This window comes from Miniopterus schreibersii (genome assembly GCF_964146895.1).
Source record: "Miniopterus schreibersii genome assembly, chromosome: 8".
Taxonomy (NCBI): Eukaryota; Metazoa; Chordata; class Mammalia; order Chiroptera; family Miniopteridae; genus Miniopterus; species Miniopterus schreibersii.
Window position 1 is genome coordinate 38,605,628 of NC_138109.1, and position 27,844 is coordinate 38,633,471.

The following is a 27,844-nucleotide window of genomic DNA, read 5'->3' on the forward strand; positions in this document are numbered from 1 at the left end:
ACCTGTGGGAATTCATCCATTCAGCAAACTATTGTCTAGTGCCCATGCATGGCTTCTAAATTAGCCTGAATTTTTTAAAGCTTATTTCAGTTCTTCCTAACATAGCTCCATGACACAAAGCACTTACAAGACAAAAGTTTTTTAAAGGACTAGGTAACAATGAAAAATAGACTTATCTTTTGGATGTTGATAAAGAAGACTCATCACCTCTGCATTCTGGGAAGAATTCCCACGGCAGGACACCTGGACCCCTCGTGGCTTAAGCATTCTCAAGGGAGACATAGCTCATGGCAGGTGCAGTGTCACTAGCCCCTCCTGCTCAATGTGTCGACTGGGCATGTGCCCAGCTTTCCTCTCCTGGAAGAACTAAAGAAATGGTGATGGAATAAAGGGTACCAGGGATTCAGCTCCTCTCAACTCCAAAGCCACATTTTATTTCCCAGGACCTCAAAATAGCTGTTAAAAGACAGGCTCCAATGGCCCCCATACTGAAGGATAAGATTTATCTGTTTTCTGAGATTGGGAGCAGATATGTCCTGCCTGCCACTGTATTAGGGTTCTCCAGAGAAAGAGAACCAATGGGATGTGTGTATTTATATAAAGAGATTCATTATAAAGAGCTGACTCATGCAATTATGGAAGCTGGCAAGTCCAGTATCTACAGCACGGGCTGGCAGACTCAACCCTGGGGAGTCAGTGTGCAGATGAAGCCCGAAGCTGTCTGCTCTGCTAGAGAATTCTCTCTTGTTCAGGGAGGCCAGGCTTTTTGTTCTATTCAGGCCTTCAACTGATTGGATGAGGCCCACCCACACTATAGAAGGCAATCTGCTAACTCAAAGTCTACTGATTTAACTGTTAGTCTCACCCAAAGAGACCCTCAGTGTTGACATAGAACATTAACTGCCACAGACATCATGGGACCTTGAACTGAAACTCCCCTAGGGACGGCCTTGATTTAGGGTAATCTTTCTTCTTAACCCTTTCCCAGCCTCCTGCCCACTTTGGTGTCCAGAGCTGTGGTGCAGCCACCATCACCTACCACCTCCCTAGATCCCCCAGGAGCAGACAGCTGAGACCTTGCCTCTGTCACCCACCACCCAGGGACCCTAGGTATTTGTATCAGGTGGCTTCTCAATTTATTGATTTGAGGGGTGGGAGGGAGAGAGAGAGAAACGTTGATTTGTTGTTCCACTTATTTATGCATTCATTGGTTGAGTCTTGCACGTGCCCTGATAAGGGATCAAACCCACAACCTTGTCATGTCGGGGCAATGCTCAGCATGATTTTGAGGCCCTTCATAATCTAGCTTCCATCTAAATCTCTGGCAGTTGTATTAACACTAGTGTCACCAAATACTTCCCAGGATAAGCCAAGCTCTCCAGCCCCTGACACACACCATTGATTCACTAGCAATGAGAGCGGTGCTGCTCAAGGACAACCACAGACCGCCTTCGGCTTCCACAGCGTCACCTGGGACAAGTGCACGTGTGTGCTCTGCCCTGAACCACTGAACCTCTGGGGTGGGGCCCAGAAATCCGTGTTTAACAGGCTCTCCTCTGGATTTTGAAACCCACGGAGTTAGCGAACCACTAGGCTGGAGCATGCTCCTCCCTTTTGCCCGCAGTCATTTACAACTGCAAGTTCTTTTTGGTAAATATCAGTGGCCTCCAATGGTTAGAGTCAGGCAGTGCCTCCCCCTCCTGGCCCCGCTTGCTCTCTGAGGTATGTCACATTGAGAGCAAGTCTGAATGAGTCGGCCACTTGTATAAACATTGATTTGCAGGCAGCGTAACAACACACAGCCCCCACCTGTCCAGAAAGCTCAGCGAGCTGCCCATTCTGTCTTTTTAGGCAAATGTTCTTAACCTTGGATATAGGTTAAAATCATCTGGGGATATTTTAAACGCCCAATGCCTGGGGTATACCCCAGGCCAATTAAAATGGAACTGGAGGGAGGAAGGGTGAGATCCAAGTTTGTGTGTGGTTTTTTTGTTTTATTTTTTAGCTCCCTAAGGGATGCTAATGTGCAGCCAGAGTTAAGAACAATTGTTTGAGGTCCTCCCACAAACACCTAGCTTGAAAACGTTCACTCCTGGGTAACTAACACACGCAGGCTTTCTTTCCCATCAGATAACAAACTCTTTCTGAGGAGGTGGGTGGAGGTGGGAGGGGGAATGCAGAACTGAGAGTTCCAGACCTAGAAGGCCCCCTGTTTAATCAAGGGGAAAGGGGTACCTCATCCATCTTCCTGCCAACTATAGATCACTAATTTTAAAAGTACCCTTAAGTAATTAATGGGCCCTTTAGTATAGCTTTAGATGATATTTGAAGCCATCCCAGGAGTATTAATTTCTTTTTCTTACTTTTTTATTGAATTTATTGGGATGATTTCAGTTTCTGATTGCCCGAGCCCGCCAGCAAAGTCGAACGGTCCTGAGGAAGGGGTGAGGACTGAGAAAAAACAGACACAAAAAAGATGGGATCGGGAGGACTACAGCTCGTGACTGCAGCCCCAAGTTTATTTTCCCAGCTCAACTTATACAGACTGTTGATTTTGCTGAATAGCACTCCGCCCCGCATTCCTTCAAGGCCGAATGAATGTTCTTTCAGACTAAACACTCTGCCACCCGCATGAGCTCAGACCTTGGTAACTATCTTTATCTCAGCTTCTAATGGGAACTTTTGGGGAGGATTGAGTCCTAGGCTTGGGATGTGGCTTAACTGTCCCTTGACCCTACAGGCCGGCGCCAACTTCCTGATAAGCCTTTCTGGAATTTCTGGCTGCAAGCTAAGTTAGTACTGCCTTGGTGCCTCAAGGTCTGGGTCAGGGAGCAGGAGAGCAGATCTGCAGCTCACCCAGGCAGCTCCTCCGTGCCTGGGGCCACAGCAGCTCCCCACATCTGATGATCCATCTTTGGGCACATTCCCAATTGGGGTACACTTCCAGTATTAACTCACCACCCCTGGGGTGTAGGTTAAAGCTAGTTTACATTGCACATCACACTAAGTATATTACAGTATCTACAGATACTATAATAAAGTCATCTTTTAAATGTCACTTCCTTGGGGAAGGCTTCCCTGACCTCACAGACATGGATAAGTCACTCTCCTCTGCTTGGGGTCACCCTGAGCTTTTCCAATCACATCAGCTAGATGGTGGGAGAGTTGGTATTTGATAACTTGTCTCTTACTTGTGCCAAATTCTGAATACCTTAAGGACAGAAACAGTGTCTTTCTCGCTATTGTATCCCCAGCACCTAGCATAGTTCCTGGCACAAATTAAATATTTTTTGAATTGAAATATCTGATATCTGTCTAGCCAGTATGCCAGATACGTTCTTTTAAATCTTTCTCTGTAATTGACTTTGAATGCTTTTTTTTAAATCTTCACCCAAGGATATTTTTTTCTATTGCTTCTCAGGGAGAGTCAGGGAGAGAGAGAAAACTACCGATGTGAGAGAGACATATCGATTGGTCGCCTCCCGCAAGTGCCCCGACACGTGCCAGGGCTTGAGCCTGCAACCGAGGTACGTGCCCTTGGGCAGACTTGAACCCAGGACCCCTGTCTGCGGGCTGACGCTCTAACCACTGAGCAAACAGGCTAAGGCATGAAATACCTTTTTTAAGAGATGGATTTATGGACAGATAGAAGAGTGTGTGCATGGGTAGGCTGAGATAAAACAAATCTAGTAAAACGTTAATGAGCCCTGGCCAGTGTTGCTCAGTGGTTGGAGCGTTAGCCCACACACCCAATGGGCGGTGGGTTTGATTCCGGTCAAGGGCACATGCCTTGGTTGTGGGTTCCATCCCCGACCCAGAGCCACCTCTCTCTCTCTCTCTCTCCTCCCTCTCCTCCCTCCACCCCTCCCTTCCACTCTCTCTAAAAAAAAGCAATGGAAAAAACATCCTCCAGTGAGGATTTTTTAAAAAGTTAATGACAATCTTGGTGGTGAAATTTTTCAACTTTGCTGTATGTTTGAAATTTTGCATAATAAAATGGGGGCGGGGGGGGGCTAGCCAGTTGTGGTTAGAGCCTCCGCCCAGGGACTGAAGGGCCTGAAGGGCCTGGGGTTCCATTGCAGCCAAGGGCACAGACCTCGGGTGTGTGGGGGGGGGCAACCAATCAATGTGTCTCTCTCACATGGATGTTTCTCTCTCCCACTTTCTCTGAAAAGCAATGGAAAAAATATCCTCGGGGAGAGTTAAAAAAATAAAATAGTTGCGGGGGACTCAGTGCCTCTTTGCAACAATACTTCAGGATAGGTGTTATTGTCCCCATAGTTTACAAAAAGGGAAATTAAAAATCAGAGAAGTTAGAAACCTGCTCAAGATCACACATCCCTCAGAAGCAGAATTCGCACTGTCTCCGCCAGACCACCTCCCACCTGCTCTCCGCAGGCTTCCTCTCCTGGCTGTCACCTGGAACGCAGGCCCCAGGCCAGTCCCTTCCACCAACTGAATGTGTGTTTGTGTCCAGGCTTGGGAAGGGCCATGCAGAAGACCGGGAGTGGGGCTCCCCAGCACGGCTGCCTGTCTCCTTAGGCGGCTAGAGGAAGGACCCTCCTGGCTCCCCGAAATGTCCTGACACCCCAGGGGACAATTTCCTTTCCTGAAAGCCCTGGAGGCCACAGCACAGGCTCTGGAAGCCAGTCTGTGTGGTTGCTAGACCAAAAAAAAAAAAAAAAAGTGCATCAATTAAGTGCGTTTTAAGGATTAGCGCCGGGATCAAGGGCTGGTTTGAAGCCCCCGTGTCTTCCCTCCCACAGCCGCGGAGCTTTGTGTCCGTAACTGAAATCGAAGTCCTCCCTCTTCCAGACCAGCCCTTGATCACTGGCTTTCTAGCCGTGTGTGAGGACTCTAAAAAGGGGCGTTTAGCCCGGCGTTCGCTTAGCCGCGCGCGGGTGAGGCCAGGACGCGCGTCTCGCTGGCGCGTTCACCTCTCGCACCCGCAGAGGCTGGAGATGAAATGGGGCGCAGGGCCACGCGCGGCCCCCCGGCTTCCTCCCCGCCGCCCGCCATACCGCGGACGGCCGCGCGGGGGCGCACGAGACGCTGCGAGTCCCTGGCCTCGGCAATGCAAGGCGGAGCCTGCAGGGAAAAGACGCTGGCTCCGCGGAGAGCTCGCAGGGAGAACTGCAAGGGGAGGGCGGGAGGTCCGGCTGCGGTGGAGGCTGTGTGGCCTCCAACGAGGGCAGAGCTCAGAAGGTTGGTGCTCCCACCCGGCCAGGTGGTTAACGGTACGAGAAGGTGGGCTTCGGCCTCATAGCTGTCGGTGGGTTGGTCCTAGGACCAGGCCCCGATGCCCTCCAATCTCTGCTCTTCCATTAAGCAAATTAGATGGGTTTGGCCCTTCACATTGAGACGTGGGGGTTTCAGGGCTTGGACACAGGTTTCAATACTTAGGTGCTCCCCGCCCCCCTCATCCTTCCCCCTTCCAAGACCTGCAGTCTTGTTGCTGGAAGGAAAGGTCCACAGGGGACACCCAAGGAGCCTGCTGTGAGAGCTCAACCCTCCTGCTTCTCAAGACCATGGGTTGCATTGCTTGTAACTGTGGGGTTGTTACAGTTGTTTTTAGAAACAGGAGAGGGAATGAGTTGGAAAGGTGGTGCAAATTATGCTGAAAAAGGAATGGGATTTAAGCTAGTTGAACTCTGGAGAAAGCCCATGTCTTGTCTTTTCTTTTTAAATTGATTTTATTTATTTACTTGCATTTATCTTTATTGTTGAAAGTATTAAAGGTGTCCCTGCCCAGCCGGGCGTGGCTCAGCGGTTGAGCATCAACCTAGGATCCAGGAGATCAGGGGTTCGATTCCTGGTCAGGGCACATGCCCAGGTTGCGGGCTCGCAGCCGATCAATGACAACTCTCTAATCAATGATGTTTCAACTCTCTTCCTCTCTCTGAAATCAATAAAGATACATTAAATAAGTTGGGGAAAACTTTCCCTTTGCCCCTTTAAAGAAAAAGATATATATATATTAAAGATGTCCCCTTTTTTCCCACACCCGTTCACCTCAAACTGCCCCCCCCCCCCCCAGACCTACCACACTACTGTCTGTGTCCATGGGCTATGCATATATGCACGTAAATTCTTTGGTTAATCTCTTCCTGACCCTCCCCCCCCCACACACACACACACACCACCCCCTTCCTTCAGAGATTTGTCAGTCTTTTCCATGCTGTGAAACCTCATTTCTGGGAAATGTGAGCCCCCCAGGATTCTCCATCTCCATAAACAGCTTCACATCCACCTAGCTGACCAGTCAAAGCCTTAGAAGTCACCCCTAACCTCTAAGCCGGCCACCAGGAATGTTGCTTCTAGTCCTAAGGCCTGTCTACAGGATGTCCGCTTTTCCCCATCTCCGGAGCCACCAGCCTGGTCCGGACCACCATCATTTCATGCCTGGAACTACTAACTGCTCTCCCAGGTTTCACTCTCTCAACCCTCATTCATTCTCCACAGAACAGAATGATCTTCTTGAAATGTTAATAAGCCCTTGTAACCTCTCCCCACCCCTGCTTTACACCCTTCATGGGCCTGGGAATATATCCAGTCCTTTCAGTTCTCGCCCCAAGCTCCTGCCCCAGGACCTGCACGCAGGTTCTTCCTCCCACTTTTTGTGCCTGGCTACGCCGCCTCATCCTTCCACCCTAGACTTGAATGTCACTTTCTCAGAGGGGCCCTCCATGATAACACCATAATCCAATACCCCCTCCTAATCCTGTTGTAATTTTTATATTAGCATTTGGTTCTCTGCCTTTATAACACTCATAACAGTATGTAATTATGTATTCTCTTGTGTTTTTATTTATTGTGTGACTCCCCCACTAGATTGCAAGCTGAATAAAGGCAGGGACCATGACTGTCATTTCATTTTCACCATTGTATATCCAGCTCTTTGCACATTGCCTGCCATATAGTAGATGCTCAATTAACATTAGGTAAAAGTTCTACTATTTAAAAATCCTTCTTGATTCTCCAGAATTATAATCTTTCTCTCCTTGATGTTACACATGGACATTATTATTTAGTGGTTATGTGCGTGGGCTCTGGAAGAGGAACACCTACGTTCAAATCCTGGCTCTCAGGACTTTCAGCAAGTTACTCTTGTGGATCATCTGTAAAATGGAGATGATGACAAGAATAATGCCTACTTTAGAGGATAACAACATAGAATAAGTAAATGAATTACTATATATGTCAAACAGAGCAGTGCTTGATACACAGTAAAAGTAGCTATTATTACCATGTCTGTACCTTGTGCATTGTTTTATTAGTGCATGCGTCACTTTTTTTTAAATTGATTTCAGAGAGAGAGGAAAGGAGAGTGAGAGAGAGAGAAAGAAACACCAATGATGAGTCATTGATCGGCTGCCTCCTGCAGGCCCTCTACTGGGGATTGAACCCGAAACCACATGACTGGGAATCAAACCATGATCTCCAGGTTCATGGGTGTCAACCACTGAGCCACGCTGATGGGGCTCATCACTTTTTTTTTTTTTTACTATATCTTTATTGATTTCAGAGAGAGGAAGGGAGAGGAAGAGGGATAGAAACATCAATGATGAGAGGGTCGTCATTGATCGACTGCCTCCTGCATGCTCCCAACTGGGGATCGAGCCCGCATGTGCCCTGACTGGGAATCAAACTGCGATCTCCTAGATCTTAGGTCAATGCTCAACTGCTGAGCCACGCCCAGCCAGGCCATCACTTCTTTTTTGTAACTGTTTTCATACCTGTGTCACTCTTTAGGTCATGAATCAGATCACTGCTTACTTCATATCTATGGAGTAGACACAGTGTCTGGCCAAGTCAGCACTCAATAAGCTGGACTGACCTTGGGATATTAGACAGCATTCAGTAATGAAAACTGTATATGTACTTTTTTCTCACCATACTTTCCTATTATTTTAACCTCTTCATTAAAAATTGGGCTAGTAATGAATAACAAATCATGGAAATCAAAGATTTTTTATTTTTAGCTTGGGGAAAAGAAAGAAAACAAAAAAACAGAAGTAAGAAAGTATACCTGAAGAAAACTTGGGTTGCAAAATTCCATTAAACATTTGGAAGTAGAGCCTTTATTATTCTAATCAGAGACTGTTGGGTTTGTAGAGGAACTGACTCCCTTCATCTACACAATTTCATGTTTTGAAATTTCTGGCTAATGAATGTATTAAAACAAGAACCATGCCCAGCTGGTGTGGTTCAGTGGTTGAATGTAAACCCATGAACCAAGAGGTCACCGGTTCGATTCCCGGTCAGGGCACATGCCTGGGTTGCGGGCTTGATCCCCAATAGGGGCGCGCAGGAGGCAGCCGGTCCATGTTTCTGTCTCATCAATGTTTCTATCTCTCTACCCTTCTCCCTCCTTCTCTCTCTAAAATCAATAAAAACATATTTAAAAAGCCCACAAGAAACAATTACCTGGCAATATTATCAAGAATCAAACTGTACCATTGTCATTCCCATTGTATCCTAAGGAAAGAATCAAAATCACACACAAAGATTAATATAAATGGATGGTCATATCAATACCATATTATATATTATTTTTAATAGTAAAAACAGCCTAAGATCCTCCTGTAGCCCACGTGGGAACATTCAAACACCACAGGGCACAGAGCCACACATGGAAAATGGTGCAGCCACTACAAGCTATATTTTCAAAGAAATTTTTGTAATGGGGACATAAAACTCCAAAAAACAAAAACAAGATTATAAAATGGTGTTTTTCCTCTGTGATTGTGTGTGAACTTAATTTCCATCTTTAATATTTCTGTACTTTCCCAATTTTTACACTTTAATGAAAAAATGTTTTCTTTTGTAATCATACAACGACTTTTAAAACCAGTTCCTCGCTTCCCATTTGGGCCTTTACCCCATCGTGTTTGCAGCTTCTCAGCGGCCCGGGAACAGTTTACATCAGAGTCCTGGCGCGAGCAGGTGCACACTTCGGAATCAGAATTTACATTTAACCTGGCTCCTCAGGAGTCTGCACTGAACACATGCTGACGTTTGCAGAGCCTCAGATTTGGCAACTAGGAAAGAAGAGAAAAACCTACGTTGAATATTAATGAACAATGGATCTTAAGAAAGCTACTCACGCTCATGGCCAGAAGAGGGTGCAGGTTTTCCATTTACTTGATTCATGAGTCCTCAGAAGGAAATCTTGTTCCAAGTAAATTGCTTGATCACATTACATAAATCCAGAAGAGCATCCACACCCGAAATCGTGATGGGAAACGAAGGACTGGAGCATTAAATAATGAATGGGATTAGGCGCCCCGTCACCATAGAAACCGCTCTTCTCTAGAGAAAGATGATTAGATTAGAACGAGTCCTCTGGCCTAGAAAGGTATTACACCCAAAGGAGGGCTCTAACCAACAGCCTGCCTGATTTTGGCCGCAAAGTCAGGGCCAGCTGTGGGACGGGGTGGGTCTCTGTGGAGTTTAGGAAAAAGGAAAGGGAGAGGACCCCCAGTCCCAGGGCTCCCCAGCCTGTCCATGCCACCTCGCCGGTTCTCTTCCTTCACTTCTGCTACTGAGGGGTCAGGAAGCCAGGGTAGTGGACTAGGGAACTGAGACAGATGGTCAGCGGGCCAAGCAGCTTACAGCCATCCAGTAAATCACAAAATCCTATCGTCCCTAACCAAGGACACTTAAGAGTAAAGGGTTTTCACTTCTCCTCCCCAACCGGGGGGTAAATAGCTTAAATCACCGTACTCAGGGTGACAGCAGAAATCCAATTAGTGCCGTTCCTGCCGACCACACCCAAGGCCCGGGGAAGTTACCGGAATGAATCTCATTTTGGCACATCAGCATAAAGCTGATGGATATTCTTTTCTTTTTTTTTGGCGAGGGGGCGGGGGGGGGGGGACGGGGACGGGGACTGATGGATATTCTATTGCGATCCTCCCCTAGGATGTCCCCTAAAATTCCTGCCTTTAAGAAAACAGGTAAGAACCCTCAAATTTGGGGTGGTGAACACACAATACAATATACAGATGATGTGTTATAGAACTGTACACTGAAACCTATATATTTTATTAACGAACGTCACCCCAATAAAGTCAATTAAAAACAAAAAACAAAACAAGACAAAGACCCAGCTGGGGCCCTCTCTGGAGCAAGCCCACACCTTTCTTCCCTCTCGGGAGCTCATCCGTACTTTCCTCTCCTAAACTCTGAGCGCCACCAGGTCTGATTTCCCAAGAGGGTTTTGCTTTTGCTCATTCATGTCTTCAGTGAACTCGAAGGGCCTATTGCACACTAGTCATAATTTCAGGCACCGGGGACACAACAGCCAACAAGGAAGATGAAATTCCTGCCCTATGGGGCTATAGTCTGGGTTCTGGCGGAGAAGTGGAAGACAGACCTAAGGACACACAGAACTGAGTGAAACGGGTAAGCTCAGATTCTGATAATTGGGGACCAAACAAAGAGGGGGATGTGATAAAGTTCTAGGGGTGGGGAACCTTTTTCTGCCAAGAGCCATTTGGATATTTATAACATCATTTTCAGGCTCTACAAAATTAGCAACTTAAAAATTAGCTATGAAATGATGAACAAAATAGATCCAGACACATAGAAGCATGGAACAGACTGAGGGATCTCAGAGGGAAGGCGGGGGTGGGGGAGTGGGTGGGGAGAGATTAATCAAAGAACTTATATGCTTATATGCACAGGACACAGACATTGGTCTGGGGAAGGCAGGGGGATGGGGTGGATGCGGGGTGGAGGCGATCAATGGGGGGGAAAAGGGGACATCTGTAATACTTTCAACAATAAAAATAATTTTTTTAAAAAAATTAGCTATGAAAAAAGCTCCTAGACTTATTGAAATTCGAGTCCTGCCTGCAGTTGCCTTGGCAGGGTCAGACCTCTAAATGGCCCTCGGGCCAGATGTTCCCCACCCCTATCAGATAAACAGTGTTTTTAAAAAAGAAAGAAACGACAGGCCAAAATAAAGTCACTTAAAAATTTTTTTAAAAATATGTTTTTATTGATTTTAGAGATAGAGGAAGGGAGAGGGATAAATAGAAACATCAATTGGCTGCCTCCTGCACACCTCCTACTGGGGATCAAGCCCAAAACCTCGTGTAGGTGCCTGACCGGGAACCGAACTGTGACCTCCTGGTTCATAGGTTGACGCTCAACCACTGAGCAACACTGGCTGGGCAAAATAAAGTCACTTTTGCTAAGCCTCGTCACCAAACCCATACTAACTAACCTAATTTCAATTTCAGCCCCTCTCCCAGGAGTGAAAATTTCAACCAATCAGTCTGGAATTTTCTGATCAACACTAGTAAGGTAATCTTCCTGTAAGGTTAGGAGTCCTTGCCTGAAATAATCCACTCTTTTAATTTCTTAGTCCCACTTTTTTTGCTTATAAATACTTTCCATTTTGTACAACTCATTGGAGCCCCCTTCCAGTTACTAGATGGGAAGCTGTTTGATTCATGAATCACTTAATGAAGTCAATTGGGTCTTTAAACATACTCAGTTGAATTTGTTCTTTTTAACAGGAGTAAAGTAATGGGGTGTGTATGGCCCCTTTAGAAAGGGTGGCCTGGGAGGCTTCTTAGACTAGTTAACATTTGACCTGATGCCTGAGAATGAAAAGCAGTCAGCCAGGAAAGAACTGGGGAAATAGTTCTCCCAGATAACAGCTGGGACAAAGGCCCTGAGGCAGGAATCTCAGGATTTCTGAAGAGCAGGAGGGAGACTGTTCCTATTACAGGGAGTAGTAGTACTTGCACAACATTGAAGGGGAGGTATCAGAATGGAACGAGTAGTTAGAATTTTTAATTGAAATGGAAGCCACCAGAAGGTATTACATGGAGGAAAGGATTGTAGAGAGGCCAGAGGAGAAGCTAGGAGGCTAGTTTTTCATTTCAGGGATTCAGGTGAGAGATGATGGGCTCAAACTAGGCCGGAGCCAAGGGGAGGCAGCGAGGCGGACACATTCAAGGGCTTGGGAATGATTAAATGTGGGGATTTCAGAAAAGAGAGGAATCGAGGATAACCCCTGGGGCTATGCCTGGGTAGTGGTGGGATAACCCCTCACTTTTTTGACAAGTGAGCCTAGAGTCCAGATTCGAGGGGGGGTGCAGGCGGCGGGTAGGGCAGGGTCAGTCCCAGGCGCCCTGGAATCTGAGCTGGGAATAGACGCCCAGGTGACGGTCAGCGATGGCTTCAGGGCAGGACAGGAGCTCCTGAGGGGACCCGAGAGTGAGATTGGGAGGGGACTGGGCCTAGGGGCTTTCAAACGCCACAAAAGGAGGGGAGGAGCCAGCCCAGGACTGTGCGTGAGGCCTCGCTTCTCTGCACGGTGTCTGCTGCGTCCTCGGGTCGGATCCCTTCCCCAGGTAAGGCTGGCAGCCGTGGGGGTCGGGGGCCGCCCCGGGCCCCCAGTTTTACAGCTCGCTTTGTCCTTCATTGGCAAGTGAGGAAGGCACCTTCCTAAAGCTTCCTCTGCTCGGAGAGTGGGGATATTCAAATAGCAGCGCCATGAGAAATGAAGTCGAGGAGACCAGAAAATTCTTGAGCACTAGATTTTTTTTTTAAAAAAAAGGGGCTGGGAAGGTGAAATTTACCTGGTGTCTCTTGGCAACAATAGAATAAGAGCTTTGGAGCCAGGCGGACCCCATTTCCTAGATGTGAGGCCTATCTCCATTTCCTAGATGTAAGGCCTTGAACTTCCATCTCCAAGCTCTTTAGAGTTATTTCTTTACCTGACTGGGAGGTAGATTTGGAAGTAATAACTTTTCCTGCATTTCCTTCATTGTTATAAGAATTGATTGAATTTCCTTTCAAACAGAAACAGAAATACATGTTTACCGCCAAAATGTCTTAGAAAATGGACCCCAATTAGCACAAAGAAGAAACCCCCCTCTCCCTTTGTCCGTTTGCTCACCTCCCCAAGTTCTACCTGCACCCTTCCCTCCCCTGCACCCTCTCCTCACTCCACCCCCAGACCCAGTTACTAATTTCCTGTGTCTTCATCTTTATTTCAACGATCACATCAATTTTAACAAACACGTGACGATAGAAGTCCCTTTTCTTCCTGTGTAAAAAATGGGGTGATTTTCTACTGAAGCCTTAAACTCTGAATTACACATCATGAGCTGCGCTTGAATTTTAGGCTCTGAGCCGCAGCTGTGCCGGAGACCCGGGCCCGCTCTGCAGGCGGCCCCTCCAGGCCGAGGACCCTCAGCGGGTGAGCGGCTGAGACGGGAGCCCGGGGCCTGGCGGCTGGAGGAGCGGGCGGGTGATGGGAGGGAAGCAGCCTGTTAACTTCTTGGTTTTGATCACTGTACCCTGGTTGTGACGGAGGATGCCCCTGTTTGTAGAAAATACTCGCTAAAAGTGGTCAATAATGAAGACAGACCAGGTTAGCAATTTATTCCCAAATGCCTCAAGAAATCTAAAGTTTCTTGTATTGTATCTGCAACACTTTTCTAATTTTGTGATTGCACCAAACTTTAAAATAACTTTTAAAGATGAAGTAGGTGGAGGGAAAGCTGAAGGGAAGAAAAGGGTGGCTAGTGATTGTTGAAGTTAAATGCAAGTTTTCACCAGTCTTTTGTTCCATAATTATCATTGCTTAAGAAGGCTGGTAATTAATAAAACGTTAGTGCCGTAAAATGAAAATCTCTACCATTTAAATGTTGCTATTTTAATTCTCACATATTTGTGTAGGTAGAAATTTTAAAGATCACGGTATTTTGTGTGTTGTTTTAAATAAACATTTCTTGTGTTTTGTTTTCATGATTTTAATTTTTACTTTACTGTTTACCATCACTCTTAGGTAAAATACATAAATATTTTGCTATGATAAATAACATTAAGTATCTTTCTGGGGGAAAATATAGAAGGGGGTGAGCGGGCGGGTCTGGGCTTGCATGTTTTAAAGTGAGTTGGGAATTGACCTTTGCACTGATGAGTGAATCTTGCAGTAGGTAATCTAGGGAGGGGCATCCTTGACCTTGCTCGCAGTGGGGCTTTATTAGCAGAAAGCATGACCTGGTCACCACTGGAAACCATGGGTATTTTCATTCCACATTACAGCTGTTGCAGGTGTCTTGAAACAGTTTTACACTCACAAAATTAAAGTAGTTTAACTCACCACTCAATATTGTTAAATAATAGATTAAGAAACTTACATGTTCTACATCTCAAAGTTATTATTTTAGTAATTGAATTTAAATGCTAAATCCTAGTCCAAGACAAATAAAAATAAATATGTGGTCTCTTTCCCACCCAAGATCCTAGGTACCCTGAAATTCTATCCACTCTGGCTTGAGAATCCCCAGTCCGGGTGGGAAGCAAGGTTTACACGCCTAGGCTGGTGCAAAGTTTGTGAATTTCTGATCAGGTTTAGAAGCCATCAAGGTGGTTTAGAAAAGAAAGCCTTTGGACACTTTAGTCAGTGCAGTGATGAGTTCTGACTTATGTTTTATGGAAGTTACTCTAACAATACAATGGGAGGGCAAACTTTGCAGCCAAGATCCAGTTAGGAGGAGTGAGAAATATTTAGGATTCAAACACCCGAGGCGCGGGGTGGGAGAGTAAATTCCCCCTAATCTCCTGGATGGAGAAAAGCTGGTTTCAATTTGCATTTCCTTTGCCAGTGAATGCTGTCTTTTCATATGTTTATCATCTACTTGCATTTCCTCTTTGGTGAATTAATTTTAAAACAGGCAGCCTACTCTTAGTGGGTTTTTTTCATTTGTTCTTTTTTTCTGAATTTGCTGGCTGTATTGTGGACTTAGCTAGAGAAAAAATGGTTAACATTCCCCACCCAATTCTCTGTGGACCCCCCCCCCGAGTTTGTGTGGCTACATACAAGTTTTTCCTGGGTTTAGGAGCAAATAAAGGAAAATACTAACTTTAACTTCTTTTCTTTTTAATGGCATTCTTTTCATATTTTAATTACCCAACAGGTTCTAACAAGTACCAGTGCCCTTTTCAAGGTGGAAGGGCAGATAAAATTTGCCCCGGCACTGGCTGTAATCAATTTTTTCAAGCACTGGAATCTGTTTTGGTTTGTTCCTGTAACGAATAAAATTGAGCATATTATCATGTTTATTATCAATGCTCATTTTTGTGATTTTTGTGTGTGTGCTTACAAAAATGGGATGGAACTATGTACACATTCTGCAAGCTGTTTTTTCCCTCTCATGCCAAGGACATCCCTCACCAATGTATGTCTCTAATAGCTGCATATAATGGTACGGTGCACAGAGCTTCCCTGGTTCCACCCTTCTCTTGTTAAAGGACATTGTTTCCTGGGTTTTTGTAACAACAAGCTTGGCAACAAAGCCAAGCTTTTTGTTCCTGTACTCTTCAGTGCTGGTGGTTTTATTCTGGTGTAGCTTTCAAGGAGAGGTTTTAATGGGTTTTCCAATTTCTTGAAAAGTTGTAACTGTTCCTGCTTCAGATAGGTAAAAGTGCTTTCCCCCCACTAATATCTCCACTTCCTGGGATTTGGACACTTTTTTCATGTTTGGTATTGCCACTCTCTCTCGTTTATTTTAGCTTATCAATTTATTTAAATTCTTACTGTAATAAGCTAATAATTTTTGTGGTTGTTGCAGAATTTCATTGTATTTCCTCTTCTGTGAACTACTTGCCTGTTTCAGCTTTTATGCAGAACTACTTAATTAAAATTGTCTGTTCTATACAGTTAAATGGAAACTTGTTGACGTGGAACCTTTTAAAATGTTGAACATTTTATTGATTTCTCTTTATAATACTGATCTGATGAAGGTTTTGTGTTTTTATTTTTTGGAGCAATATTTTATTTAAAAGTTTTGCTAGGATATAATTTCATCTAGCCTTTTTATTATTTTAACATTCATTTGCAAATCATGTTTTAAAATCCTTGTCCTGACTCCTTTTCTCATGCTTAATATTACACATTGTAATTTTTTCTCTGGCTTTTAATTTTATTCTTTACACTTTTCAATTTCTACTTTTATCTCAACCTTTGCCTTTTTTGGTTTTGATTTAGCTACATTGTTGGGTGCACAAAGATATTTATGTTTGTGTGGATTACCATAACATTTTCTCTTTGCATTTTCTCATACTTTTGAACTTTGTACTTTTTTTAAAAAATAAAATTTTTACTGGTTTCAGAGAGAGGAAGGGAGAAACTGCCTGAGCCCACACCCGGGAATGGGCCCTGACCAGGAATCTGACCAGCGACCTCCTGGTGCAAGTGACCACACTCAGCCAACTGAGACACACCGGCCGGGCTTGACCTCTGTGCTTTATTGTCTGAATTTATCTGTATAATTTTGCTCCTATTCCCTGTTTTTTATTTTTTGTCATTTTGCTTTAAGAGTACCTTTTGTAGGACATATAGAGCAGTCTGTGTGTTTCAGCTGGGGGAGCTCAGTGGGGTTTTTGTTTTTTTTCATTTTTTGTTTTTTTTTTAACATGTTTTTATTTATTTGAGAAAGGGAAGGGAGAGGGAGAAACAATGATGAATCATTGATCAGTTGTCTCTTGCAAGCCCCTGACTGGGAATTGAACCATCATCTGGATCGTGGGTCAATGTTCACCCACTGAGCCACGCCAGCCAGGCAACAACTTTCAGTTTTTTAAAAAATTAGGAGCACTTTCAAGCATGCGAAAGAATAAACTCCCAAACTCACCACCCAAATTCAAGAGCAAGCATCTCCCCATATGCCTCGTCTATTCCTTTTTTTTTTCCTGCAGTATTTTAAAGTAAATCCCAGACATTGTGTCATTTCACCCTTAAAAACTTTACTATTTTATCTTAAAAAGTAAGAGCATTTTCTTAAATAAATTCATGGTCCTTAATAACATTTCTCAGTTCAGATTCAAAATTTCCTGCTTTCCCACACTCGATTTATTCAAACCGAGATCCAAATAGGGGTGCACAGTTCCCTTTGTCTTCTAAACTCGATCAGGCCCCTCCCCCGTCACTGAAGTACTGGAGCCCTTGGCAGGTCCTGTCCACTCGTGCACGGTTCTGGGTACTTCGCTCACAGCCTCTGAGATGAGCTTCAGGTACCACCCCTGGTGCTGGATTTGTGAGTTGATTTTATAAAGGCGTGAGATGTGGCTGGTCATTTTTATCTTTCCTCTTTTGACCTTTCCCTGACTTAATCAAGGTCTTTAGTATACACTTTCCCTTTACCCCCATCACTCATAATTTGAGTTATTATATCATAACTTTAAGACTTTTAAATTCATCTTTTGAACCTGAAACTTTCTGCCCGTTAAACACTACATCCTTGTTCCACCTTCCCCCCAGCTCCTGGTGACACCATTCTGCTTTCTTTCTGTAAATCTGACTGCTTTAGGTACCTCGTTAGTGGGATCCTATAATACTTGTCCTTTCGTGACTGGCCTGTTTCACTTAGAGTAATGTCTTCAAGGTTCATGGATGTAGCATGTGTCAGAATTTCCTTTTGAAGGCTGAAGAACCTATTGTATGTATGTACCACATTATGTTCATCCATTCGTCCTTTGCAGGGTACTTGGGTTGCTTTGACCTTTTGGCTACTGTGAATGTGGGTGTACAAATAACCTAGTCCTTGTTTGTAATTCTTTTGGATAAATATCCAGAAGTGGAGCTGCTGGATATATGGTAATTCTGTGTTTAATTTTTTGAGAAACTCCCTATTGTGTTTTATAGCAACTCTCCTTGAATTCTTGAATAAACCAGTTTAATATTGGTAATGTACCCTTTTAAATATTATTGGGTTTGATTTGCTACTATTTTCTTTAAGGTTCTTGCATCTATTTTTTATTTTTTTTTAAATCATCTCCCAAGGATATTTTTCCCATTACTTTTCAGAGAGAGTGGGAGAGAGAAGCATCAATGTGAGAGATGCTCTAACCACAGCCAAAACCGCTAGGGCTCTTGCATCTATATTTATGAGTTTGAGGGAAAATGAATTGTCCTCTGGCTTGTTATTGAAGTTAATCTGGCCTCCTAGAATGTATTCAAATATTTCCTTTTTGTTGCTCATCTCTGGAAAAATTTTGGTAACATTATGATAAAAGTTGGTCCTCAATTTTTAAATTTAATTGTGAAAGTTTAATAATACTCCTGTGTTTGAACTATGCTTTATCTATACTTGTATCCTCATAAAGGTGTCATTTTTCTTTTTAAACTGGCAAGTTCAGTTTAAAAAGAAACTACACAATCAATTGTGGAAAATGATGATTTGTGCCATGATGAATCAGCGGGTGGTATAATTGTTAGTACTTGAGCAGTAAACTCAACTGGTAAAACTTGATTACCTTCAAGGCCTTGCAGAGATTCAGGAACTGGCATCCCAGCTGTTGTCCAAAGTGTGTGTATTGTGCTTTCCCACTTCTCATCCCTGTTACCTAAATAATGAAAGAATGGGGGTGGTCTCTCTCCTTTAAGGTTAGGCATTTTTGCAGCATAGTGAAATGATTAAACACAAAAGAGAACAACAACCTGAGTGAGCTTCCTCAAGCAAAATTAGGGCCTATGTTAAGTGGGAGGAGGCACGGGATTTAATTCTGCTTCCTTCAGGATTGTCTAAACATGTGCACTATGGAAAAATTATGAATTGACTTGACATCTGATTTTGAAAGCAAAGTCTTAATGTGAATCTCTGCAGTCAAAAAGGGGACTTCTGTTTCTCCATTTTGTGTAAGATTCCATCCAAATCACGTTAGACTTATTACATTCAAGTCTTGAATGGCGTTTTAATGATCATGTTGTATGAATTTTGAATTGATTTGTTTGTTTTAGTGTACATACACACATCTTGTTAGTGGCCTCTTTATTAAATTGTGGGGTACACATACATAGTTTACTTAATCAAGAGTACCTTCTTGATTAGTTTCTCAAGATAAAGAATTTTTCAGTAAACAATTTTATTTTTATTTTTTATTTTTTCAGATGATTTGTTAAAGATTTTTGAATTTGGGGAGTCCAGCAGGTCTGCAAGAACAAAAATTACTCTTCAGGAAACAAAGACAATTCAGGTTTAACATTCATCATGTCCAGTGTACAATCAGAAATTCCTAGACTTGCAAAGAAACAAAAAAACAGCTTCCAAATGGAGATAATTCAGTTGATAGAAACTGAGATGGCTCAGTTACTGGATTTAAAATACAAAGACATGTCAGCAGTTATTATGAATAATTTTAAAGTCTTGATGGGAAATCTGGACTTAATGGTTGAAGAGATGAGGGAATCTCTTCAAAATGACCTAAAGGAAATTTTAGGAGTAAGATGTACAATACCTGAAATAACAAATCGAAAGAATTCCAGTACTAGCAAAGAGTGGCGACAAATAAAAGATGCCATGTCAGTAAAAACAGGATTGGTAGAAAAATTAGAAGACAACTGTGTTGAGGATATTGAAAATTTGACCTTTGAAAGCAGCAAAATAGTTAAACTCGGTAGCAAATTTGACAAAGCTAAAGAGTGCAATACTAACCAAGGCAAGGAATTGCCCCTAAATGAATCACAAAATCACAAAGTCCTGGAAAACATGGAAGAAGCCTTAGGTTATACAGATGACACAGGTAGAAACTGCAACATCCATATAGAAGTTACAGGAGAGGACCAAGAGCATGGAGAGGATGTGCTAGTCAAAGAAATGAGAGAGGAAAACATCCCTCAGAACTTCAAAAGTAAAGAGAAAATTCTAAAAGCCTCCGAAGAAGGTGGAGCGATACTTACATTGGCAGCAAACTTTTCATCAGCAAAATTGGACATTAGTAAGCAATGGAGTAATGTCTTCAACATTCTGAGGGAAAATGATTATGAGCCAAAAATTTTATGCCAAGTTAAGCTGGCATTTAAATGTGATGGTGAAACCAGGACTTTTTCAGACATGCAAAGCCTCAGCAAATTTATCAGCCAAAAATCTTTTATGAAAGAATTACTAAAAGATGTACTCCCAGAAAATGAAAAAATAAAGAAAGAAGGAAGAAGATACGGGATTCAAGAAAAAATGGTAAGCAAGCAAATCTGTAGAGCTTATGTAGTTGGTCTTCAAACCAATTTTTAATAAATCCTTAAAAGTAAAAACATGACATTAAAAGTAATGATTAAAAAGTTTTGTTTAATGGGTGGTGTTGGAAGCTTGGGAGAATTAAGAGTTAAGAGTTTGAAGGAAGATTGTATATATTCTACATTGATAGAAAAATAAATGTATGTTAAATATTTAAAGATAAAACCAGAACAATAGCTTTTAAATAATTAAAAGGGGAAAATAGGAACAAAGAATTGAATGAATTCAAGTATAAATTGGGTTCAAATTTTAATGTGTAGGGTAGTCCTGCTAAGTTCTCTTCATTAGCATTCAGGGAAATGCAAATAAAACTGTATTACTAAAACCTATCAGGTTGATTAATGTTAATATCTAACTTTTATCCATTCCAATGTATAAAGGCTTTTGTTTCTTACAACATATTAGAGTATGTTGTACCCGTACATTAAAAACACTTTAGCTTATTTTCTGAATATTTTTATAATCTCAATCTTAAAAGGTATCCCATAGAGTTCTCTTTTTTTCTCTCCCTTCTTATATTAAAGACTATCCTTTGTCCATTGTATATTCTTGGCATGTTTCCTAAATTAATTGACTATATATGCATGAGTTCATTTGTTTCTTAATTTGTGTGTTTTTATGTCAATACCATACTGTTTTGATTACTATAGCTTTGTAATGTAGTTTTGAAGTTCGATGCCTCCAGCTTTGTTCTTTTTCTCAATTGCTTTGGATATATGAGTTTTTTGTTGTTTTTTTGTGGTTTCATACAAATTTTAGTATTGCCTTTTCTATGTCCATGAAAAATGCAATTGGGATTTTAATAGAAATTGCACTGAATCTGTTGGTTGCTCCAGGAAGTAGGGATATTTAAACTATTAATTCTTCCAATTCATGGGCATGGAATATCTTTCCATTTATTTGTGTTTTCAGAGGTCTATATTATTAGGCCAATATTTTTCACAGGTTCTCAAAAGAACACCTAGTTCCCCTGCCCTCCCAACATTTTCAAGTGCAACCTCTGTGCAAAATGAAATCTAGAATTAGAAGATACACTTGAATCAACAAATTAGTTAAGAATAAGTAATCTCAGAAATTAGCTGTTCCCCAGAGATTTAAACAGTAAGACACTTAACCTATTCTGGAGATAGGGATATTGAAGAACAAATAGGGATCAACCAGCTACAAACAGGGGAAGTCTTAACTAATAGCAGTGAGTGAAAAACTCTAGGACAAGCTGAGGGTTTTAAGAAATACTGAGCCAACATTTATATTACAGACTGAAGGGTTAAAAAGGGCAATCTAGGTACTGAGTTTAAAACAAACAGAGGTAGTGCTATGATCAGATCCTGTTTTAGAGGGAAAATTGAGGTACTGATAGCAAATGTCACAACTGAATTTGAACAAATCTGACTTGAATTGAGCCTGTGCTCCTAGCCAAAACATGTTTTCCTTTTAATGAATGTGGCTTGAGTTTGAACTGCAGGTGGGGATTTTTAAAAACTAAATGATACTTGCTTGTCTTTGGGGGAAAGGGAAATGTGGGTGTTTTTTTGGTTTGTTTTTGTTTTGTAACCTTCCTAAAGTTAGATAACAAGGTCTCTACCATCCCCGAATGTAATAACCAGACATTCACTAATACAAGTCATTATTTAGAGTTAGTTGTCCATAAAACACTAAGGGTTGGGAATATAGAAGGAACACAGTATATATAACCTCATGAAAATTTGTTGCAAGTACACACAGGTGATTACAGGTATGAAGGGATCATAAGGGAAACTTGAATTGTTTGGGGACCCAAGCCTTTAAGAAGTCATTCAAACAATTTTCTAGATATTTACTAATTGTCAAAATAGCAGCCGTATTAAACTTAGAGAATGAAAGCTTTTATTCATTTAAAAGACACATGATTTAAGAAATAACTTTTCTTTTTTTTTCTTTTTTTAGGATAAAACTCTAATAGCCTCAAAGCATGGAGCTGAGGGAGCAACCAGGGATGGCTTGAGCTTTCTATTTATTAAAGAGGTAAAGGTTCCTGAGCCAGACAAGGTAAAAAACTTAGAGGCTCAAGAGGAAGAGGCTTCAGAGTGGAAGGAAAAAGAAGCCTTTGAGGAAGAAGACAAAGAGGCTTTGGAGTTAGAGGAGGGAGAAGAGACCTCAGGGCTGGAGCAAGAGACTTCTGAGTCAGAGGAAGGAGAAGAGACCTCAGAGCTAGAGGAGGAAGACAAAGAGGCTTTGGAGTTAGAGGAGGGAGAAGAGACCTCAGGGCTAGAGCAAGGGACTTCTGAGTTGGAGGAAGGAGAAGAGAGCTCAGAGCTAGAGGAGGAAGGAGAAGCTTCAGATTTGGAGGAGGAAAACACCTCAGGGCTGGAGGGAAAAGAAGCCTCAGTATTATGTAAAGAACAGCACTCAACCTTTCAGCATTCTGCTATGGCAAATACAAAGCACGGAGTTAAAATAGCCTGTGATGAGTTGAATATTTTAACTAAAGAGGTAGAAGATTCTGAGCAAGAGGAGGAAGACTCTGAGTGGGAGTTGGAAGTGTTCTTAACATGGGAGGAAGAAGGGGACTCTGAAGCAGAAAGCAGAAAGACTACCTCCCAGACTGAGGAAAAAGAGGCCTCATGTCAACTTAAAGAACTTACCCATAGTTATTTGGCTTCAGGTTCTGAAAAGAAAAAATCGATGAAACACAGGCTAACATCTAAAGAAACAGACTTACTACAAGAAACAGAAGAGAACTTTAGAAAAGGTGTAATTAATTTATTCAGAGAGATACAAGAGGAGATTGGAAATATTAAAAGTTACCATCCTGGAAATAAAAAATTTCCAGTCTTAGAAATGAAAAGCTTGATCGCTACTCTGAGTGCCAGAATAGACATGCTAGAGGAGAAAATAAACAATCTAGAAGGTCGAATTGAAGAATTTTTTAAGGATACAAGGCAAATTGCCAAACAGATAAGAAAGAAAGAAAGAACAAGAGATGTAGAAGATAGATCCAGAAGCTCAAATATCCGTTTGATAGGAATTCCTGAAAAAGAGAATAAAGAAAATGGAGCAGAGGAAATAGTTAAGGAAATAATTGAAGAAAACTTTACAGAGCTAAAGAAAGATTCAAGTCTTGAGATTGTCAGTGCCTATCGAGTACCCAGTAAAATTGATGAAAAGAGATTCACTCCTAGACACATCTTGGTGAAATTTGGGAACTGGAATGATAAAGAAAAAATCATACGTGCTTCCAGGGAGAGAGAAGAGATAACCTACAGAGGAATAAGAATCAGATTGACAGCAGACTTATCATTGGGTACTCTGGATGCTAGAAGTCAATGGGGCAGTATCATCAGTGTTCTGCAGGCAAAAGGCTTTAAACCTAGAATCCTATATCCAGCCAAATTGGCATTTGATTTTGAGGGTAAAACAAAGATCTTTTTTGATACTGAAGAATTCAGAAACTTTATTTCGTGCATACCCTCTTTGAAAGAATTACTAGGGAGTATATTTTAGCAATCTTTGTGAGTGTTAATATTTTCTTCCCACACCCAAAATCAAGAAAAACTGGAAAAGTGCCACAATTTTATCCAAGAAGATAAACAGCTAACAGTATACTTGGGGATGAGGGGAAAGGAAGATTAGATATATTACCTAGATGCTGATAAATTTAAAGTGTGTGTTAAAATTTTTAATGTTCCTAACTTGTAAGGGAGGGAATCTATGTTATAGACCGGGGGGAGGGTAGAGATAATAGAAAAGCCTATGGGGAAAATGCAAAAGTTGAACTCTTATCAAGAGGAGGATATTTGAATTTTATAATGTAAATCTTAAATCTTTATTAAAGCTTTTCCTTTGAAGATGCACTTGTTGTCAAATATTTTCCCAGTTTACAATTTTCAAATAATTTTAAGATATACTTAAGTTTTACTCTTTAATGCATAAACCCATTCAATGGAGAGATTAAATCTCTTCCCTAATGTTAGATATTAGTTTTTTCACAATGTTTGCTTCCTGAGGAATGAAATGAATTGATTTGCAATGTATAAGTAACCGAGGAAAAATTAAGGAGAGAATGATGCAACTATTTCATGACTTATTACAACGGCTCATTCAGTATATTCAATTTACTAAAAAAGAAAGTACCCTCTACCCAGCATTTGAAACCAGCCTCTCCTTTCTCAGTTCAGTCCTTCTAACTCTGGTCTTCAAGGACCTTCTGCAAAATGGTTATTACAATGCCCTGGCCTCACCAGACCTGGCTTTGATCTCTAATTCTGTGTGACTCCAGGGAAATTCCTAATCTCTCTCGAGTCTCAGGTTCCTTATTCTGTAACTGGGTTAATTCCTTAGAGGCTTTTTGTAAAGGTTCTGTGAGGTGGTATTTGTGCCCAACATAAGAGTCCTCAGTAGATGGGACATCTTGCTTCTTGCTGTACAGGTACAGAGCATGGCTGGTTGCCCTTTTCACTTGTAGACTGGAGTGAGAACCACAGAAGGTCCCTTTTGGGTTGGAGGTGGGTGGATCAGAAAACTAGAAACAATCATAGCTACCACATTATCTTTCTACCTTCTTGCATCTTTGGCTTATAGGTTTTATTCCCCTTTTTACTTTTGCTCTTGTGAAATAATACTCAACAAGAAGTTGCAAAATTACAACAGTCCCACATACTTTTCACCCTGCTTCTTCCAATAACATCTTACATAAAACTGTAGTACAATATAAAAATCAGGAAATGGACATCACATTTTAGGTTTACACGCCCAATATAACAAATGACCACAAACTTGATGCCTTAAACGTTTTCTTATGGTTATAGGGGCCAGAAATCCAAAACCTTACTGCTGGACTGAAATGTGTGTGCAGAACCCTCCAGAGGCTCTGGGGGTGCTGGCATTCCTTGGCTTGTTGGCTACAGCATTCCAATTTCTGCCTTTTCTATGGTAAAATCTCTTGCTTCATAAAGATGCTTGTTGGACTGCATTTAGAGTTCACCCAGATGATCCAAGATAATCTCAAGAGCCTTAACTTACATTTGCCATGGATAAAGTAAAATGTGGAACCTGGGATTTTGGGGGGCTATTTAGGCTCCCACACAAGACTACAGGCTTCACTAAAACTCCACTAGGTGTTAGGCGTACGTGTATCTAGCTCTCTGCACTCTTGTGTAGATTTATGGAACCATACTCAAGGTACAGAACTGTTAGTCCCAGGGAACTCAGGCCTCCATGCCACCTTTTTGTACCCGGCTGCTAAGCACTAGTTCTCTATTTTTGTTGGCAGGAATTGGACCACAAGATAGTTAAGGTTATGTGCTCTCTTGAGCAATAATACACCCTTTGAGGGGTATTACTTTGGGTATTTCAAAGTTGTGCCAGCCTAGATGCACAAGAATGGACAGAAAGGGCTAGTTAAAACCTTTCACTAAGAAGTTGTAGGCTTGAGGCATGACCACCCACCATGACCTGTCCGGTTAGGAATTTAGGATTAGATCACCTTGTGAGGTCATTCCAAAGAACCCCATTTTTTGTCCAAACTTGCCAACTGCCTTCCCCAAATTGTTTCCAGAGGCCCACATAGTGAAGGCTAAGTTGCCCAGATTCTCTATTTCCTACTCACTAGAAATGTGTTACTGTTGTGATGGGACTTAATCTTGGACCTACAGGACTTTTATGCTAAAATATTTCTGAGGGCCAGCTGGCATGGCTCAGTGGTTGAGTATCAACCTATGATCCAGGAGATCAAGGTTCCATTCCCTGTCAGGACATGCCTGGGTTTCAGGCTTGATCCCTAGTAGGGGGAATGCGGGACCTATCAGTGACTCATTGATGTTTCTATCTCCCTCTCCCTCTCTGAAATCCATAAACACATTATTTTAAAAAATTATTTCTGCAGGATGAAAGAGAACACACCACCAGGCAAAATGTTGATAACTGCAAAAAGTGTTTCATTTCTAAGGTGAAATGGCTTTCCTCAGAAAATGGTTTTTCTCCCACAGCCAAATCTTGGAAGATTGGAGCCAGTTTCAGGGATCTCAGTGATCCATCATTACTCAAGATTAGGCTGCTTATAACCAGATCATCAGCTATTTCACACACAAAAACAATGGAGTTTGAAAGGTTCAAAGTGTGGGCAGTCCTCTGTGAGATTGGTTTCTGCTTCTCCAGGGTTTTGGCTTCGAGGAGAATGAAGTCTGGGGACATCCACCCCAGGATGTCCCGTGTTGCCTCAGAGGGGACCAACATGGGTACACACTTCCCATATCGGCCCCTACAGACACTGTGTCATTGGGCCTGGGATAATGTGATCTCTCCAACCTGGGAAGAATGTAAGGTCCAAAACAAAATGTAAAAATAGCAAAACTCTCAATCTCCCCAGGGTGTGAAATGACACTGAACAGAGAGGTAGCCTTCAGAGCATTTATAGCGAGGATCACTTCATTAAAGAGCCCCGCACTGCCATTCAGATGGACATCAACTTTGCTGGGGCCACTTCAGTAGTTTTGAGTGACTTCCTATTGAGTAGTAAAGCAATTTGCAATACTTGATACTTTGACAAGCAAGTATCTTCAGGGTCTCCTGTAGGACAGATGCCCTTAATGGGTCAATCGAATGGCCTCAGTCTACCTGCCAGTTCGCCACTGCCTTTTCCAAAGTCTCTTGAGCAAGTCTGTTTCCTGCCCAAAGAGCTACCCACCCAGGTTTAAGACATTTGAAGTGGTCTCTCCATCTCAGGATTCTTCATGCAGTCCTTTCTTTTAAGATTTCCACTTTGAAGGCAAAGGCCCAACTTCTTAGCTCAAACTGATGGTTTCCAGATTCAAGGAAGTCTTGAGCAGTATAGATTTGCTGTACCTGCCAAGGTAAAGAGAAGAATAAAACAATACTTTGGTCCACAATATCAAAGCCACAGAATGTATAAGCTTTAGTTCTTCGGGGAAATACAGAAACCTTGGGACCCAGAACACGTAAATAGGTTTCCTACCTGAGTTTCTCAGGCTTGACTGAGGGACTGCATGGCCTCCTCTTTCTCTTCTCCTTTTTGGTTTTAAACAGAATTATTATTTTTTAATCATCAAAGCTAAAGACACAGCAAAAAGACATTATCACTACTGTTCACCCCTTAGTCATGCCACCTTTAAATTCCTGCAGAAAGCCTAAGAAATTCCTTCACCCTCCTAAGCACACCAGGGGAATTGCTAATATACTGGACAGTTAGAAAAACTGATACTAGAACATCTTATCTAAACTTTTGAGATAATAAAACAATTCAGAAGTGGACACCCTTGTGAAATTTTCTTTTTTGTTCAGTACTAAGATCATTAATACTTTATAGTTGTGGCATACTGTAAGGTCTAAAGAATAAAATAAGAGTGCTCCACAATACCTTTGAAGTAAGAAACACTGTACTGTAACTTTTACAGGCACAAAGTTGAAGTTTCAAGAATGTCTAGACAACCTTCAGTATTATCAGAAGTACTTCAAAGAGACCAACATCTAATTAAACAGCACAGCTCATTGACTCCACAAGTTTTAGAATAAATATGTTTATACTTTGAATATTCATGTGGATACAATAAAGATAGCAATTGTCGACCCCTGTGAAATTTCTTGCTTTCCTTCATGATTTCTTGCCTTCAATCATTCCCAAAGGGTGAATGATTTTCTAAAAAGTTTGAATTATGCAAGTACAGTTCATCTGGTAAAAGTGGGCCTGTCCCATCAACATGATTGGCAGCTGTCTTTCTATCCCTTCTAATGCACTATCCAGTCAAAATTTGAGAGAGAGGCAAAGTTTTGGGGTCTTATTCCATAGGACAGTGGGGATGCCAGCC

At 42.1% G+C, this 27,844-nt stretch overlaps 1 protein-coding gene across 2 annotated transcripts; it reads left to right on the forward strand.

Moving 5' to 3' along the window:
* Window positions 1-12,310: 12,310 nt before the first annotated feature.
* Window positions 12,311-25,858, forward strand: L1TD1 (LINE1 type transposase domain containing 1). 2 transcript variants are annotated; one of them, XM_081144648.1, is made up of 3 exons: window positions 12,311-12,371; window positions 18,920-19,985; window positions 21,969-25,858. In XM_081144648.1, exons 2-3 carry the CDS (start codon window positions 19,020-19,022, stop codon window positions 23,523-23,525), a joined length of 2,523 nt encoding a protein of 840 aa, XP_081000774.1. In that variant the 5' UTR covers window positions 12,311-12,371; window positions 18,920-19,019; the 3' UTR covers window positions 23,526-25,858. The 2 variants fall into 2 exon arrangements, with proteins under 2 accessions (XP_081000774.1, XP_081000775.1); XM_081144649.1 differs by lacking the exon at window positions 12,311-12,371 and adding an exon at window positions 13,307-13,396.
* The last annotated feature ends 1,986 nt before the right edge of the window (window positions 25,859-27,844 follow it).

Excerpts from the sequence above, each read along its gene's own strand:
- L1TD1 (XM_081144648.1), top strand. The coding sequence starts at position 19,020 with ATGTCCAGTGTACAATCAGAAATTCCTAGACTTGCAAAGAAACAAAAA. Across the intron at positions 19,986-21,968 it reads ACGGGATTCAAGAAAAAATG|GATAAAACTCTAATAGCCTC; the intron begins GTAAGCAAGCAA and ends TTCTTTTTTTAG.